At 37.2% G+C, this 18,549-nt stretch overlaps 3 protein-coding genes across 3 annotated transcripts; 2 read left to right on the top strand and 1 right to left on the bottom strand.

Annotated features, from left to right (window-relative positions):
* The first annotated feature begins 851 nt into the window (after nucleotides 1–851).
* LOC123865156 (disintegrin and metalloproteinase domain-containing protein 10-like) lies at nucleotides 852–9,469 on the top strand. Its single transcript, XM_045906022.1, has 14 exons — nucleotides 852–1,091; nucleotides 1,676–1,873; nucleotides 2,262–2,377; nucleotides 2,950–3,078; nucleotides 3,328–3,442; nucleotides 3,780–3,975; nucleotides 4,529–4,692; nucleotides 4,929–5,126; nucleotides 5,795–5,903; nucleotides 6,571–6,682; nucleotides 7,284–7,439; nucleotides 7,948–8,104; nucleotides 8,763–8,935; nucleotides 9,337–9,469. Exons 1-14 carry the CDS (start codon nucleotides 923–925, stop codon nucleotides 9,448–9,450), a joined length of 2,106 nt encoding a protein of 701 aa, XP_045761978.1. The 5' UTR covers nucleotides 852–922; the 3' UTR covers nucleotides 9,451–9,469.
* Nucleotides 9,470–9,702: 233 nt separating this feature from the next.
* On the bottom strand, nucleotides 9,703–17,689 carry LOC123865177. Its single transcript, XM_045906055.1, has 10 exons — nucleotides 17,370–17,689; nucleotides 16,047–16,352; nucleotides 15,823–15,939; nucleotides 15,615–15,732; nucleotides 15,151–15,360; nucleotides 14,640–14,729; nucleotides 12,861–13,014; nucleotides 11,429–11,595; nucleotides 10,653–10,868; nucleotides 9,703–9,949 (listed from the first exon to the last, which is right to left on the bottom strand). Exons 1-10 carry the CDS (start codon nucleotides 17,532–17,534, stop codon nucleotides 9,729–9,731), a joined length of 1,764 nt encoding a protein of 587 aa, XP_045762011.1. The 5' UTR covers nucleotides 17,535–17,689; the 3' UTR covers nucleotides 9,703–9,728.
* A 148-nt stretch (nucleotides 17,690–17,837) lies between these two features.
* On the top strand, nucleotides 17,838–18,430 carry LOC123865175 (splicing factor 3B subunit 5). Its single transcript, XM_045906054.1, has 2 exons — nucleotides 17,838–17,965; nucleotides 18,094–18,430. Exon 2 carries the CDS (start codon nucleotides 18,098–18,100, stop codon nucleotides 18,353–18,355), a length of 258 nt encoding a protein of 85 aa, XP_045762010.1. The 5' UTR covers nucleotides 17,838–17,965; nucleotides 18,094–18,097; the 3' UTR covers nucleotides 18,356–18,430.
* The last annotated feature ends 119 nt before the right edge of the window (nucleotides 18,431–18,549 follow it).

The following is an 18,549-nucleotide window of genomic DNA, read 5'->3' as shown; positions in this document are numbered from 1 at the left end:
AACTGAAAACTAATGCTACGAGAAGAGCCCACAATGAATTCCTAAACTAAGCCGTATATTCTTTTTTTACCATCTTACACAATCAGTTATAGGTACTTATTAGAACCGTCAAAGCTGTTTGGCACACTCTCCGAAATACCCTCGCATTTGACCGTGTTGTTTCCTTTCGAGAGGGTAGTAATAATACATTAAGGGCTAATAGTACATTGTTTTATATAAGTATGTATAATAAAGAGTTCATAGCTGTTCGGATTCTTGAGTACCTCCATCATGTCGTGACTAGCTGACATGTCCAGCAAAATTCTATTCAAATCGTAAATTAATCAAAGAAAGTATACTGTAATTAGGCACGCCGAGTATTTATAAACAGGCGTCTCTATCAACTTGCTGGGACATGTCATACAAATAACCTATTAATGTTCATATAAATATTGATGAGTTAGACTTTAGCTGGAAGGCTTAGAATAATAACTTTTTAAGGTAGGATGCCGCGTACAAACCGATTTGTATTAGAGGTACGTGTTATCTGAGGCCTTCATAGTCATACCATACCTATCTTTAATTAATTAGTATTATTGTCATAATATGAGTATCATTTAATTTAACTTATGTAATTCAATAGGCTTGAAATAAAAATAGAAAGACTTTTTATTCAAATAAACTTATTGAAGTGCTTTCGAATTATTGTCACTGAATTTACCACCAAGTACTGGTTCGAAATGGAAATGCCTGTTGCATTGCTCTGTGATACACTATGATGATTTATTCAGTCAATAAAAATTTCTCTGATTACGTTTTATGTAATTGCTCTGTCATAAATCCTTGTCAAAATGACCAAAATATGACGAGAAATGACATCTAGGAGCTCAAAATACGAAGACAAAACTCCAAACCATTTATAATATTCGAAATTTCCAAAAACATGTATTTTCTTCTACTTCTTAATCTCTTACCTTTACTGGTCTTTGGTGCAGATGTTCAAGAACGAAAGCAGAGAGGCGAAATAATCTGCAGTTCTTACGGTTATCAGGTGTTGGAGGCGAGGTTTGGCCATGAAAGCTATTTGTTATGTCTGAAGATGAGCAAAATAGGTACCTATCTATTTCTTTTAAACACTTTCTACTTTTCAATCAATCAATCAGCCTGCTTCTCCAACACACGATTCTCTACCTTCCTCGTCCATCCATTTCCCGCTACCTCCTAAAGGTTGTAAGCATCGATCGATGGTTGTAAGTCGTCCCACCCTGCACTTGCTGGTACGCGGTCTACGCTCCAGAATACGTCTGACCTATCGGTCATCGGTTCTGTGATGAACGTGGTCACTTCAGCTTGCTAATTCGTTGAGCTAAATCGATTACCTACTGTTCTACGGATTTCCTCGTTACGGGTTTTTGTCCCTCAGAGACACACCCAACAATATAGCCCGCTCCATAGCACGCTGAGCAACATTGAACTTATAGGCAAGGTCAACTGTCAGTGTCCACGTTTCAGCATCATACGTCATCACAGGTAGGACACACTCATTAAAGACTTTCGTCTTTAGGGTTTGGATTATCAACGAATTGAAGACTTGACGCAATTTAGTTATTGAACTAATATAATGTTCAATAAAAAAGACGTCAAATCAATTGACTTAAGGAATTAGATATAGATATTTACCAATTGTATAATCCAGGAACCTCACCCCTTACATCCGGCCGCACAAGCTTACTCCTGGACCCTGACGCTGGATCAGATGAAATACAAGCTGGGAGAATGCATTATTTATCAAATATCACTATGGCCTACGGTTTCCCAGTCGAAGACCCCAATACTGGTTCGGCTGAAGGCTACATAGGGGAGGATCATCATTTTTACGGGATTCTGCATATAGGTGATTGTATTTCTTCAGATCTTTTATTGCACTTCCAAAGCTGGAATTTTTTCTTAGTTCTACATCACTTTGAATATAAGGGCGGCTACAAGTTACGAATTCTTATAAGACACCACATTTCTATGCAGCTTTGAAGATTATCTTGTGAAGATGTCTATTCCGTAAACCTCCGTGTTGTCTTAAAGAAACGTTTTACACAAAAACTTACATAAAGGCAAGGTAGTTAATTTCTACTTTAAAAACCCAAATAAACTCACAAATCACAATATACTTAGAAAAAAAACTAAAGCATTTACCACAAGGTCTGACCGTCAGGTGAAGCATAAACGTGGTTCTTTTTTCTACTAATCTTTAAAAAACTATTATTTTCATAAAGTATTACCTGCAGGCAACCGCACTCTACACGCCGACCCTTATGGGAGGGACGATCCGAAAAAGTTATTTGGGCTGCTTGAGAACGACCATGTTGCCGCACCGAAACGTCCTCGCCGACGCCAAGCACAGGTGATCAGGTGAAGTTAATATCATTACTCTACATTCCTATAGCCGTCAGTATGCTCGTATGCTCATGAAAAAACAGTCAAGTGCGAGTCGGACACGCACACCAAGGATTCCATACCATCGTAAAAGATATACCTAACACTATGTAATAGTATGTGACATGACAGGTCGAGATGGCAATCAAGGTGGAATCAACCCGCCCCCCCCCCCCCCGCATCATACCCCGATTGCCATTTCGACCTGTCGCGTACTATAGGTACATTTCCTTTGGGTGGTTCCGGTGTCGAAGTGAAGTGTTCTAGAAGATTTGTGTGGTGGTGTGTATTGCTTCCTTTTCCTGCTTCTTTAGTAGTAGGGGGGCAGGCGGTTAATATCGCATCCTACACTTTGTACGCGAATTAAGCTTGTGGTTCCTTGTACATCATGGAGTTTTGCAAAGTAACGCCTACTTCTATCGACATACATGGTTGCTATCGTCATACTGTAGTTGCCTTTAATGCTAACTAACTATGCTTTGTAATGAAAATAAAGAGACACACGTGGTAGTTACTCGTATTTAATCATATTATTTGCAGTTTGGAACGGGTTTTGACCAGCTCCCTTATTTTCCATTCCGCATTGAAGAAAGACAGGAAAAGTCTGGCATTGCAAAGGCACGAATTTGTGATCTCCTTCTCTTGGCTGATAAGGAGTTCTTTCAAAAAGTTGGTCACATATTAAAACTCTTTACCTACCTATAATTCAAGCCATTCAAAACACATGTTTAATTAATTCTCGACAAATGATTATAATTTATCTTAGGTAATATAGCTACTATAAGTAACTGAGCATTTAATTATAAACCTCGAGTTGTAATTGTGATCGAAACCTAGTCTACTTTTTCTATTATCTTCTTTTTAGTTCAGTTTTTAAAATAATTTTCCAAGATTAAAGGTTTTTAACTGGTTGTCCAGGATGCCAACTCAAGCCTCAATCACGTTGTGCAAAGAATGATGCATGCAGTCGCTCAGGCTGATCTTATATTCAGGAATGCTGACTTCAATGAAGATGGTATTCCTGATAACATTGGTAAGTAATTCTTCATCGTTTCCTGGATACTTCATCTTCTTCTTCTTTTTGGGGTTGTACAGATCGTTCAGACCCTTGGGTATCCGCTCGAATCCAAGGTAATATCCACCAATTTTAAATTTCCTCTCCAATTCTTCTAGAGTAGCACTTTTCTAACTGGAATTAAAGTAGCTTCCTCAGGGTGTACGATATGTTTTCATAGTTGAATGCTACGTTTATCCAATAGTGGGGCAGTGGGGCAAAAAGTATTATATCGGACTCCTAGCATATCTGCAGATATCTTCTAGGGACTTATCGGAATGAACAAGGTAATTAATGGTATGATATTTTTCCTTAGGTTTCTCAGTCAAATACATTTTGGTGCTCACATCCCACGAGACCAACAACCGAGTGTTCGGAGACATAGTGAGAGATCGCACAGTGGATGGCAGGCGCTACCTCATGCAGTTCTCAAGGCTGAGGCGTTTGTCCGAAGTATGCCTCGGCGTTGCCTTTTCGGGGCATGCTTTTCTAAATAGAACTCTTGGATTGAGGTACAATACTACCTATTAGACCAACACCTAAGATCCGATATTAAATTATTATTAAGATGATGCCCGCAACAGTCCGCGTATATTTAGGATTTAGGGTTTTAAAAACCCTGTAGGAACTCTTTGATTTTCCAGGATAAAAAGTAGCTTATGTCGTTCTCCAAGTCTTTAATAATATCCATATATATTCACACGAAGAATCACGACGATCCGTTACTTGATCTTGCGGCGTTATTAAAGGATAACCTTATGAACACACTTTCGCATTTAAATCATTGGTAGTGAAGATTATTTGGTTATAGGTCTTAGTAGAATCTAGACCCTCTAATTCGGAAAAAATAACAACTTCTCAATCGTCAAATAACAACGTCAAGTCAAAATTTTCATAAACGAGTAAGTAATGGAGGTGTAAAAAAAGTTGAATAACGGCTACTGTACAGTTTCAGGTTATTAAAAAAAATCGAATATTCAAATCTTAAAACCAAACCTAAAGAGATTCTAATCTACGAGTAGATTTTGATTGTACCTATTTGTTTGTCTGATCTGTGTGCATTAGCTTTACATCCCTCGGCGGTGGTATGGGCGGAGCCGCCGGCGGTCTATGTGACAGGAGAGCGTACGGGAGATCGTTCAACACTCTCGCATTAGCTCACGCAACCCACGAGCTGAACGAGAGGGTTCCCGAACGGGTTGCCGCGCTCACTCTTGCACATGAGATGGGTAATGTACTGCAAAACAAGTTGCAATCTAGCTAGGGTCACTGATCCACCAGACTTGTATGAATGGGTATTGAGAGTAATTGAAAAAAATCCGTCAAGTGCGAAGAAGTTAAACAGTAAGAGTCACTTTTGTTTACTTGTCAGAATTAGATACCACACACACAAGCCACAAGTTCCTCGAGTCGAGGTATACCTATCTACTTTTGGCATTTGTTAGATGTGTGGTCTTGATACCAGGTCACAGTTTCGGCGCTCACCACGACGATCACTTCCCCAACCCCGACTGCCGCGGCTACGTTATGGGTGCGCAATCCTCTCCCGCAAGGAGCCAACATCCCTCGGAGTTCTCCATATGCAGCAAGCGGTTGATCTCGGCCACTCTCAGCAGTATGAGCTACTGTCTGACGGAGATTGACCGGCCTTTTTGTGGAAATGGTAAGATTATTCGAAAACAGAATTCCTATTGTAATTATATGGGTAATATGGCAGATTATAAGCTACATGCACGGTGCAAAAGCTCAGGGAAGTAGGTACCTACATCCCCCGAGATGAGCCCAATGGACGTCACGTAAGGGAAGGATGCGCGTGGCGCTCGTTTTGTAGAGTTTCCGGGGCCTCTTAATATGTGCTGAGAATGGCCAACGAGGGAGTTTTAGTGGGTAGAAATGCCACATTACCCGATCTCTCCCCAAATAGATCGAGCACCTTATGAAAATCCCCTCTCCCATCTTCAAAAAAAGTTCTTACTTTCGTAGATTTTAGACAATTATGTAAGGAGTTGATCAAACAAATACGTTCTCATCATTTCCCCATTCTTATGATAATAGGATACCGATCCTGCTCTTTATAAGGATCCATCCCTTTGGAACCATCTGAGGAAAATGTTATTACTAGTAGTTACCTACTTATAATAAATTTAAAAAAAATATACTTATGTCCAGACAGGATACAATTTTCTTCTGTGATCTTAAAATCTACTTAGCGAAATAAATCCACTGTGCTGTTCGTTTATTTTATATCTATTGTTATGCTCAATCCTTTACTGCTTTTAAATAGGTACGTAAAAGGGCAATCTTAGTAGGTACTTTAACCGTATTTTCAAGGCATAGTAGAAGACGGAGAAACTTGCGACTGTGGGCTGCCATCACTGTGCATCCAAAGAGATCCTTGTTGCACGCCGCGAGCTGGCGGTGCCCTTATTCTTGAGGAAGGGTAAGTTATTTTAGTCGTGATATACACAAACATAAATACATTAGGTACTAGGTACACATAAAATATACGAAAAACTTAGTGTGGGCTTCGATTATACGGGCATATCATGAGAAGTAATGACTATCCAATAAAGAAAGTGCTGAATAGGCCTACCAAAACACGAAGGAGAGGAGGATCCCCAGTTAACATCTCGCCAATGACAACCCATGACGGAAAGTCCTGGTGCTTACGTACAAGGAGGCCCAAATTAAATGAGACAGTAACAAGAGAAAGAAGAAGAATATGCCTAGTGTGCTAATACAGTTGTTTCTTCCATAAGCTTTTATTGCTTTGGTGTTCCGATCCCAAATGAAATGCTTCAAGGGCAAGAAAAAGAAGAATATATACCTACTACATATATTTACAACTGTCTATTCCATAGGTATACCTAAGTACCAACGTTTATTTCTTTGGTAGGTACTTTATAGCAAGTCTATACATAGGCAAGGTTTCTTATACTTAAACCGTTAAAGTAGTAACGTCCTCTCAATATTCTCTGCTCTACATTTAACCCCACCATCCTTGGCGCTACCTTCATTTGGACGTCGATTTAGTTCATTCTAGGATTTCTATACTTATTTATCTACGGCATCGTATTTTAGTACAATTATTGCTTAAATCCTTTCAGCGCATTACACAAAGAGGGTTGCTCCGTAGCACCCTCAGTCATCTGCCACCCCGCACAAGGCCTCTGCTGCACATCTGAGTGCGAATATGCGAACCTTACCGCCAGTGGAATTGTAAGTTTTCGAACACTTTTATCATACACGGTAATTTATTAATCTTTTTGATGGTATGAAATTAAGTCGCGACGGATGATGTGCCTTCTTACACGCATTGATTCTTCAGTCCACTTTTCGCTACGCGCGCTGCGCTGTACGTAGACACAGTCATCAAGATGCTTTTTGAATAAAAAGGAGCCATGGCCCTCAAAGTTGAGCGAACGAACGACGCAGACTAGTTAGTTACTTATTCATCATCATCAAACCATCGCTGGCCCATTGTGGGCCCACTGCTGGGCACAGATCGCCTCTCAGAATGAGAAAAGTTTAAGCCATAGTCCACCACGCTGTTAAAGTGTCGGATTGGCATACTTCACACACCTTTGAGAACAGTATGGAGAACTCTCAGGTATGCTTTCCTTACGATGTTTTCCTTTGAATCTTTTAATGTATCCTTTGATATTAATTTCTAAAAACGCATATAACTCGGAAAAGTTAGAGGTGCGTGCCCAGAATCGAACCCCCGACCCTCCGAATAGGATGCGGACGTCTTAACCACTAGGCTATCACATAGGTTAGGTTCTACGTGGTTACTTACCCATTGATCCTTGTTTTACAGGACTGCACGATGCAAGAAGTGGAGTGCGCATGTCTAAACCTGACATCGGAATGTCGGTGCGGTCTGGGCGGGCGCTGCCTTCCTGATGGCAGCTGCCACGCTGCTGAGTGCGCCATCTTGGGCCTTAGGGAGTGCCCCTGCCCTCATAGTGGACCGGTATGCTGCTGTCCTTTTGCTAAAAAGCAACTAACTTTGAAAAGTAATATTTGAGTCATGGCCAAACATCGTGGAGGTTTGAAAATCTGTAAAGGTTTTAGTTAGGTTTTGGTTTGGTTCTACGTGTCAAACGTAGACTGATGACCAGCTAGACTGTAATCTCACGTGATGGTAAAAAGGGATACCTATTTATTTAATGAGTAATGAATCTATGGCAGTTGTAATTGAATGATTTGCACCGACTAGTACTACGAGTATGTTTATGTGTCAAACGCTATATCGCTTGGCAAATAACTTGGCGGTGGGCTACAAATTTTATACTATTGTAGGTATAAGTATATAGCAGCGGCCAATAAGTATAGTTCCCATCCCCACCAACGCATTTTAAGAAAACATTATTCCCCAAATTGGATAAAGTTAGATCTCTTGCTTGCAAAAATCATCTTGCTACTCAAGGTACCAAATCTATAAAAAGTTAAAAGAGTTCCTAATTAGCTCTACGTTTCAGGGTGGCGTGATAGGCAAGGCCAGGATGTGTGGAGTGTGTTGCAAGCTCAAGCAAGCAGGTGATACGGAGCGGTGCCTGAGCGCAGAGTTCGCTGCTAGAGAGCTAATGGCTTCCTTCAGACTGCCTGCTGACTGGCCCGATGAGGATTATAAAGGTCGTAAGTATTCCTTCATGGTAACTAATTATTATTATTATCATAGCTATCCGATATCACACTTCACACGGCGAAAGTTTGTGTGTATGTGTGTATGTTTGTTACTCTTTCACGTAAAAACTACTGAACGAGTTTGGCTGAAATTTGGAATGGAGATAGATAATATCCAGGATTAGCACATAGGCTACTTTTTATCCCGGAAAATCAAAGAGTTCCCACGGGATTTCGGAAAACCTAAATCCACGCGGACGAAGTCGTGGGTATCATCTAGTAATTCATAAACTCAAGGAGTTGCATGCGGCGGGCCACATAGCTCGGATAACAGATAGGAATTGGGGTCTAACGCGCTCTATAGTGTAAAAACCTTCTACCCCCCTCCTAGAGGGGCAAATGAGTGAAATGACAGTTTTTTTTAAAGAATATTAGCCATTTTAATCATGACTAACATTCCTCTTCCCCTCCAACTAAGCGTAAAGCTTGTGCTAGGAGTGGGTACGACAATAGTGCAACGGCTGGGGTTTGAACCGCCGACCTTTCGGAATTCAGTCCACTCCTATAACCGTTGAGCTATTGAGGCTTCAAGTTGGTTGTGATGTGACTATAATTTTACACTCAGAGTGCCTCGAGGTAACAACTTACTTAATCTTCATTTAATTTTCAGCTAATGTAACGCTGAAACTGTGCGCTAACGATACATGCAGAATCGCGCAGTTACGCGCTTGGCCACCTGGTGACGTGTGCGTGTCACTCAACTCCGTGGGCATATGCTCCCCGAGAGGCTACTGCAAGAGCGTGCTGATAACGCCCACTTCTAACGTGTACCCGGATATTCAGGTAAGCCTCATCTTACCTTGGTTTTGTCTAGCTTCCAACCGAGCATAACTATTTAGAATATACAGTCTAATTGCTTAGACATACGAGTAGGTATCTGAGCAACAAGTAGGTACCTACCCGTGATTATTGAGTGGCTTAAAAGTACTCATAAGATTAACCATGTTTGTTAAAATAACCATAAATGTAAATGGTCCTACAAGCCGGACCAATCTTGCCGGTCTTTCTTTAAATTAATTAAAAATTATCTGCATGGAGGTTTTTAAATTTAGTCAGTGTGTAACCTACATAACAATTTGGATTATAAAATGATAAAGCAAGAAATTTTATGATTTAAGAAGTACATTAAACTTTATTTAATTAAACGTTATTAGTAATAAAATTCTGTTTTTGTATCATCACAGGCAGTGAAACGTACGAGTCGAGATTCGTGGAGTTGTTCGCCAATATCCAGAGGAAATTTAAAATCCTTGTTAATTATCAACACAATTTTATGGAGCAAAATGTCATTTTCATAGTGATTTATTTTTACTTGTATTTTGTTAAATATACCTATCAAAAATAATGTTATATTTTTTCATTTTATTTATGCGGAACATTACAAGTTTCAAATAAATCTATCCTAAATACGAAGTATACAAAGATACAAAACATAAAGGGTTGCCTAGCCTCGTCAAAAAAATATAATCTATATTATTGGTACATAACTACCAACAAATAGAAAAACTCTCTACCTAGCTCATAAAATAAGTGAAATGAAACAATTTATTCAAACAAAAAAGATTTACTTACTAGATTAATATTTATCACATAACGCTTCCAACATTTTAAAATAACAATACTTGATATCGAAATCCATATCGTACCAATAATTGACGGCTATGCAACCATGGCTCTGCGTCACATGGTGGAACCATAGACTAGGGAGGTAGAGGCAGTCGCCCTTGTGAAGGCGCACCTTAAACTTGTGGGCTTTTGCGTATAACGGATACTTTATCAGGTCTGGTTTAAGGGGATCTGAAAAGAGAAACTTAATGTAGATCACCAACTGATAGATGTCCATAGCCGGACATAGGAACTAAAACCGGAAAGTGCATAACTAGATGATACCCGCTACTTCCTTCGCGTGGTTTTAGGTTTTTCAAGGCTATTTTAAGATTATGTGCAAATAATCTGATTTTCCAGGTTAGAAAGAAGTATGTAAAAGGTCGAAATTACAATCGGGGAGGTAACGCCCCGCACACCCGCGCAGCCACTGCGCTTGATTCGGGCGACGACGTGCGGGTGTGCGGGACGTCCCTCATACCTCGATTGCCATCTCAACCTGTCGCGGACTATACATAGTATGTTCGTCCCCACTCTCTAGCATCCAAGTTGTCTCTGTACCTTCCTTATTTATTCAAAATCGGTTAAATAGATGGGTCATGAAAAGGTCTTAACAGACAGACACAGTAATACCCGGCGTGAATTTAGGTTTTTGAAAAATCGCAAGGCCTATAATATTATGTATTAATTATAATATTATTATACATATTATGGAGATCCCTTAATATAAGTAGTAGGGTTATGTGGGCCTTCTTTAGATTTCTTTTATTGGTTTTCAGGTCTGCAGGGAATATAATGCACTGCATTATTTTTTGCTCTATGATTTACAAATCATTGGCTGCATCAAGCAGATATCAATATTAAAACAGTCTTGTTAGACTTATTATGGACTTACCTATACAAATCCAAGGTAAACCATTCTTTAGGCTATCATTTTTGGTATCAATGTCATCCTCAAGTGGTATAATGTCCCACTTATCCTGTATTCTTTGGAATTGAGCTTGAGGATACCTGTTGTATGGTACGTAGGGTAAATCAGTTGGTGGTATTAAGATAAAGTCCTTGTAGCCGTCTATCACACAGTATATGTTTTCATAGGGATCTTTATGCACTGAAAGTTGAAACAAAAAAAAAATAGTTTTAAGACATTACATATGAACTGTGACATGGTGAAGAGCGAAATAATATTTATTTGATGGAATCGACAATTTGAGATACCAGTAGTACGCCAGTATACAGTCCATCACACTACATACTAATATTACATACTAATATACTAATATTATATATATTATATACTAATATTATAAAGGCGAAAGTTTGTATGTGTGTGTCTGTGTGTGTGTGTGTATGTTTGTTACTCCTTCACGCAAAAACTACTAGACGGATTTGGCTGAAATTCGGAATGGAGATAGATAATGTCCTGGATTAACACATAGGCTACTTTTTATCCCGGAAAACCAAAGAGTTCCCATGGGATTTCGAAAAACCTAAATCCACGCGGACGAAGTCGCGGGCGTCAGCTAGTATTTTATAATGTTACTTTATACTAAAGCTTCCAGGTTAGTCTTTGTCCTTATAAATAATGAAATTTGTGAAACTACTAATTTTTTTTTTAGTAGCTATAGATTAAAAAAAAATATTTAAAAAATATGACAACAAACTACATACTAGATGTGACAGCCCTGTGATCTCCCATCCAAAAGTTGACAGCATCTGGTTTCTTGTTGAATGCCTTACTCGCAAAACTGACGTCTGACTCCACATCTCCTATAAGTTCACTAAAATCCTCTGTAAGATTTGAGTTCTGTCTCTGAATGTAAGGAATTAAGTTTTCGCTGTAAAAAAGTTACACTTTAAAATAAAACAGGCCAAGTGTAAGTCGGCCTCTGCATTCCACACCTTGGAACTGAATTGGAAGGATATTTATTTTATTTTTATTTTAAACATCTTTATTGCACAAAATTACAAAGAAAATAATAAATGATACAGATAAAAATACAAAGGGCGACCTTATCACTAAAGTGATCTCTCCCAGGTAACCCGTATGTTCGAACCTATAGGATAAGACGAGGAGTCATCATGTATATACAGGGTGGTCAAAAAGTCGTGGATCAAACGCAATAGGGAGATAGAAAAAATTCGCAAAAGGGTAGTTCTGGCACGTCGTGGTAGTGAAGAGTATCTGTTCTTTTCACAAATTTTAAGTGTGACAAGCACAGTGATGTTTCTAGCATTCCAACGTACAAAAAACTAGCAATTTAACTAGCAGCATGATAATCTTCAAAATTATTTTGAAGTTAAACTAATCTACTGAAAGCACCTTGATAGGAAAAAACGATTATAATACCAAAACTACGAAACAAAGAGTAATGTGTTATACCTCATTTAAATTGGCATTAAATCAGCAAGTTTTTCTGATACAGGGTCACTTTTCCGTAGTACATTTTTTTTTCACAGTGCGCTTTTAAAGTGACATTTAATTTTTGGTAACGCTTTAAAAGTTTTGGAAAAAAATTAATTGCTCTTGTAATTTGGTAGCCAGAGCCTCAATAGAAGGTTTGTAGTGCTGATACATTATCTAGTAATGACACAGCATCGTTTGTTTTATTGTTTTTTATCAAATTTTTTTTTAATTAGTCTAATTGTAAGAGAATCTGGTATTTTGTTAAAAAACCCAAAAATATTCATAACTCTTAGGGCAATTTAAATATGGCCATGCTGTAGAATTTTTTTTTGCTAGAAATGACCTCCTCTATCTCCCTATTTCGTTTGATGCACGACTTTTTGACCACCCTGTATACAATTACGTATACATAGACATACACTCTAATAGGTACATTACAATATATGATTATTTTGTTAGTTGTTACATAGTTTGTTACGAAAAAATATTATTTTGTGATTTAATATCATTTCTTTAATGGTGAAGGAAAACATCCTGAGGAAACATGTTCTCAAAGGTGAGAGGTTCTTGTTGTTAGACAAGGCGACGACACTGTTACATGTGCAGTGCAGTAGAGTTTGACAGAAAGAAATGAATAGAAAGAGTTGATATTATGTGTGATAAGATAACCCTTCTTCATAATGCCACTTACCTTACCTCTTTGTCTCTAATGTATCCAGGAATTCAGACATCGACATTTCAACCTCCTGTGGCATAACAAAGTACTCTGTACCCTTTGCATCTTGTGTGATACCATCGGCCAGGCCATTTGGAGTCAATGCTACTATCACTTTCTTATCAGCAAGGGTTTTCCTGCATGACGAAATAATTAAAATTAACTACCTATATTTTTTAAGGGTTCATAAAGATATACCATTGAAAATATGCCAGAAAATGGCGTACCAGCACCAGCGGTATGCTTTGAAATTTAAATATTTTATACCTGAAATATTGGGAATTCCATTTGCGAACGGCCGGCCACTCTGCGCACCCACCTCGAATGATAACAGGTATATTTTTGGACACATAGTCTCTATAAAATTGCAACGGGTCAATTAACTTCGTCTCTGCTGCATCACCTCCAAGATATAAAGCTATTTAGTCAAAAAACATTTCAATAAGTTAATTTATTGTATTTGTTGACAACTAAAATTAAAACTATTTAACTATTGAAATAAAATATACCTGATGATTCTTCATTAAGTACTCTACAGGCACTTAGAATTTTATCGGTCATATTCATAGACTTATTTAATGGTCATATTATTATTTATTTACCTTTTCATACAAAAATCAAAATTAACCTGATCATGTACACAAAACATAACCTCACTTTTAACATTTGACTTTTTTTCCTCTCTCTTCTGGCTTTACAAAGATTAGCTAATGTCAAGTAAGTAGTCATTTACAAGTTAGGAAAACTATATTTAAGTATGGACTTCGTCTGTGCCGGCGCCCCTTTAGATCGCTTTCCAGTCAGTTTCACCACCAAAAAATACCAGTGAAACACAAAAACCTTTTTTAAAACAAAAAAAACATTCCAAAAAGACACCGCACGCGCGTGTCAGCATACGCCACTCACAGACCAATAACATATGATATGCCGCCACCACAGACGAAGTCCAACATTTGACATTGACATTAATCATAATCTTTTTTTTTGTACAGAGTATACCTAAAAAAAAGAACAAACCAGTGACTCAAATGTATTTTTATTTCTTACTCGATGGTCTGGATTCGTAGTGATTTGATATGCATGTCACGTGCGGAATTTACGTAAAGTACCTATTCAGAGCATCGATGTATATTCAGAGTATTTATACGAAATCGAGTGGTAGATTTCCGAAGATTATTCCTTATTTAATGTTAACATTAAAGTATTTGAAATCGTTAAAATTATTATATAAAGGATACCCAATCCAGCTTGGGAGTGGAGCTTGCCTTTTTGGAGTGTTTTTTTTTCTTATAATTGACTGGAAAGCGCTCTAAGGGGGTGCCGTGCGTATGTCGGCGAGCGCCGGCACAGAGGGGGTCCATACTTGTATAGTTTAACTAACTTGTTACAAATAACTACAAACTTGACTGGTTAATCTTTGTAAAGCCAGACGAGAGAAAAAAAAAGTTATTGGAAATGCTTATCCCTTCCTTTATAGCTAGTAAAATAATAACTATGTTGACTGATTTACACATTTTAGCGATCCACAGGTCCATTATTTTTAAAATAAAAGCAGTAAAATGAACAAATTTTTACTAAATACCATACAAGAATCTACGAAATTTTTAGTAAATAAACACATTATTTCTTCAAAATCAAATAAAGTCGCGGTAAAAATATAGTTTAAATATATTTCATAGGCATTGGTTTCTTAAGTATTCCTTTTACAGGCTGTCCTGCGTTTACATTTGGTATTTTAGGTATAGGTGGAGGTTCCATCGGAGGTGCTACATGCTCACGAGGTGAAGGCAAACTCTTGTTATACCAGATGCTTCGAGGCATGAAGGTATAAGTTGAATCTATTGCTGAAACTACAGATAAATAATTTAAATATAACATGTGAGACTTTGAATAACTTATTGAAAAAGTAGATTCACGAAAATAAAGCAACTTTAATCTAGCAGTGGTTATAAAACATTATCTTATTCGTCATTACTCATTACTCAAAACAATTAGAGTTTTGGGACTAGGGCCCTAAGATGCTAGAGTGGCGACCTCGCATCCCGCGTAGCAGAAAGTGTAGCGTTGGAAGACTTTCTCTAGGTGGAGTGGCAATCTCTAACGAGTCACAGGGAGCCGCTGGATTCAGAGGACGCAAGACTATGGCGTGTGGAAGTCCTTTCAAGAGATCTGTATCCAGCAATGGACATCTATCGATTGATAATAATGTTGACGACTCAAAACAATTACTTATATACCTGTTATACTATTTTTAATCCTATAGGTACTTACTTTTTGGCTTTTGATTAGAAAACTCCGAAATAGACATAGCACTAAGTGCCCTTGGATAAGGTAACATGTTCAATTCAAAGAAGTCCTCCACACCTTGACTGGTCATACTTATTTTGTTTTTCTCGTGCAGCTGCCGTAGTCTCACAACTTTATCAAAGTTTCTCAAGAACATTCTAGACGTGTTATGAATTGGTATATTATCCAATACTCCTGTAAAAATTATTGTATAAAATTAAGTACATAAGTAGACGTGTAGTTACTGCCGGAAACCTTGCTTACATAAAGTATGCCACGCTTGTGACAAGATATGTAGCATACGAAATCTGACGGAAAGATTCGTGTAAAACTCATCTTATGTAGATAATGTTAAAGTAGGTAGTATGCATCGCCCAATATGTATATCCTCAATCGTGGTCGAGAAAATATTCAAATGCAAAAAGAAAACAAAATGTACTCATACTCACGTAATTGAGCACATCTGGCTATTATAGTTTCTTTATATCGATGTTTCTTAATCATTGGATTTTCCTTAAAGTTGACGTCCACCAAGCTGACCAAAGTACACAAATCGTCAGCTATCGCCTAAAAATCATTTTTAAATCAATGGCGTATAATGTACCCCTTATCTATTCCCAAGAGTACCTACTTAATTATTCTCAAAACAAATACTACCTCAACATTTTCTAATTTGTTTCTTTTGGCAATTAATACTTCCAATCGACGAAGAGGCTTAGCCCAAGACATATAAGTAATTTTATTTTGAGACACATTTAAAATTCTTAGAGACATCTGAAAATTGTATAAGTAGTTAGTTAAGTCAGTAATTAGACATAATTTAAAAATGGAAGTTGAAAAGGCAGTTCTTTAAAATTATTTACTAATCTTCAAATTCTTACTCCAATAGAAAGCATAGTCCGGGGATCAAAACACAATGGGTCCACACCGTCTACATTTTGTTTTTCAATATGCAATTCTTCTAAATATTTAAGTCCTTCCAAATTTTCAACTACACTTATTTTATTATTTGAAAGATACAATTTTTTCAACTTTTTCAAATTCTCTAAACCTTCGATCTTAGTTATTTTATTCCATTGAAGATGTAAGTGCGTTAAGTTGTAAAGCAAATTTAAATTCTCAATTTTGATTATTTGATTGTTGTGGTAATAGGCGTAATTAATATGGGTTGGGCTTTTGGGCTTAGGCTGAAACAATATTTTAGTCAAATTATAAAGGTTAACAAAATATTGTTTTGCTTAAATACGAATGAAAAAATATTCTAATAACGATTTATACATATTTAATTTTCTTGTTAAGTACCTAGTGGCATCATTCTCATTTTACGTTGTATTCAGCAAATACACATAATATTCTGTTACACATACTCTTGCGCGTTGGGAGCACTGCACTGTCGTAGTGCTACCATTTTATATTATTTGCGAGATGCAAATTCGTAAATAGTTGATGGCTTATCTTGGATTCGAAATTATTCGAAAGCGACCGGATACTCGGTAAATACCCGACGTCTCGTGGCGACTCATCAAGTTTTTAACTCTCAAAAATTAACATGCCAAATTGTACGTATTGCTCCGTCCTGCCTGAACAGTTAAAACTCCACAGGCAAGACTGAGAATTGCGCAGTCCAATCTTTAGCAGCTTTTGAAACTGCGCGGAATATCGTCTTGGCGGGCCGACCCGCGAAATTCAAATTTAATTTGGTTTTTCGCAATTTGTAAACTAATACGACAACGTAGGCTTATGGCATTCTAATTCCGACAGTGGCAGTATCTTCCTCACAGGTTTATATAAAAATCTTTATTTGAAAAGATCCAGTTTAAGAAATTAATTAAAGTATCGACTATTCTCACTTAGTCGATACTTTAACTGTTGTCACAACAGTCTTCCCTAGAAATATAAGTAATAAAACGTGAAAATGTGTCTATCTGTCTGTCACCTTTACTCGGCATAATCAATATTTGGAAGAGAGATGTGCTGTGTGGCACAACAAAAAGCCATTATAATAAATAAACAACAACGAGATTCTTTGCATCATGCATCTCGAAGACAGATAATACCTAGGCTACCCGCTACCTACTTTTTACCTTGGGAAATCAATGAGTTCCCTTGCAACTTTAAAAATCCTAAATCAATGTGGACTGGACGAAATCACAAGCATTATCTAGTTTTAAAATGTTATTCTATTGCTATTATAATATACTTACAATTTCGGTTAGACATTTTTCGTGCATAAATAAATGCGTTGGTCTTTTATTAAACAGTTGTTTTTGTTTAGCCATTTTCTTAGCTTGTTTACGTAAAGTGCTTGGATTTTCATTAATATTTTCTAGTTTTTCTTTGTTTTCCATTTTTATACATTGTGTTTTCATAAAATATTAAAATAATTGTGCGTCTGGCGTATTAATAAAATAATGTTTTGAAATTAAAATAGTTACCGTGAGGTGAATAAATAATTCGATTATCCGAATAACAAAAAAACTTGAGCATTGAATTTCTATGACAACACAATTGCCAATGAGCTCCAAAAAGCTAAATCCAGCAGCGGAAATCAGATATTTAAAAAGTTGGATCAGCATAAGATGTTTATCTTTGTGCACTATATGTTGTCTATGGTTTTTTTGCTGTCAAATTGTCTAACGTCTGTCAAATTCCTAAATCCTAACCTTGATCCTTGTCAAGTTGTCAAAGTTCAAACTGAGTTCAAACGATTCTGTAATCTGTTTGTGAGAAAAGCAAAACAAACCATATACGGATTAAAATTAATAATTACTCTTTAAAAGACTTTTAGGCTTCAAGCAAGGTAACTGTTTTAATTGCTTATTTTTCTGTCGCCAAAGTATATGCAGCAATAAACATGCTGTCAAAAAGAGCTATTCATTTTTTGATTCATTTTTGATGATTTTATTTTGATAAGCCTTTTCTTTACAGAAAAATGGGTGAAAGATACAACATCCACAGTCAATTAGAGCATTTACAAAGTAAATATATCGGTACGGGTCACGCCGACACTACAAAATACGAGTGGATGACGAATCAACACAGAGACTCCTGTTGTAGTTACATGGGTCATCCAGACCTCTTGAGCTATTTTGCGATTGTCGAAAATGAATCTAAAGCAAGAGTTAAGTTTAATTTGATGGAGAGGATGTTACAACCCTGTGGACCACCACCAGAAAAACCTGAAGACTAAACAAGTCTTACTTATTTTGTAATGTCTGTACTGTACCAAGCAATTATAATTTATAATAAATGGGATAAAATGCAATTGTTTTTTATTTTGTAAGTATTAGAACAATGAAGTTGCATCAAACAACACATTACTTTTCAGATTTTTAGCTATTAGGTATAATTTATTTGTAATGGTTGTTGGCCAAGTTAAAATCT

This window comes from Maniola jurtina, chromosome 5 (genome assembly GCF_905333055.1).
Source record: "Maniola jurtina chromosome 5, ilManJurt1.1, whole genome shotgun sequence".
NCBI lineage: Eukaryota > Metazoa > Arthropoda > Insecta > Lepidoptera > Nymphalidae > Maniola > Maniola jurtina.
Note: the sequence above shows the minus strand (reverse complement) of the source record. Positions and strands in the feature narration are given on the sequence as shown.

Coding starts and splice junctions, on each gene's coding strand:
- LOC123865156 (XM_045906022.1), top strand. CDS start 923: ATGTATTTTCTTCTACTTCTTAATCTCTTACCTTTACTGGTCTTTGGT. Junction 2,378..2,949: donor CTCGCCGACGCCAAGCACAG/GTGATCAGGTGA, acceptor TATTATTTGCAG/TTTGGAACGGGTTTTGACCA. Junction 5,904..6,570: donor GCCCTTATTCTTGAGGAAGG/GTAAGTTATTTT, acceptor AAATCCTTTCAG/CGCATTACACAAAGAGGGTT.
- LOC123865175 (XM_045906054.1), top strand. CDS start 18,098: ATGGGTGAAAGATACAACATCCACAGTCAATTAGAGCATTTACAAAGT.
- LOC123865177 (XM_045906055.1), bottom strand. CDS start 17,534: ATGAAAACACAATGTATAAAAATGGAAAACAAAGAAAAACTAGAAAAT. Junction 16,353..17,369: donor AAAAATGTCTAACCGAAATT/GTAAGTATATTA, acceptor ATATTGTTTCAG/CCTAAGCCCAAAAGCCCAAC. Junction 11,596..12,860: donor GATACATTAGAGACAAAGAG/GTAAGGTAAGTG, acceptor ACTTTTTTACAG/CGAAAACTTAATTCCTTACA.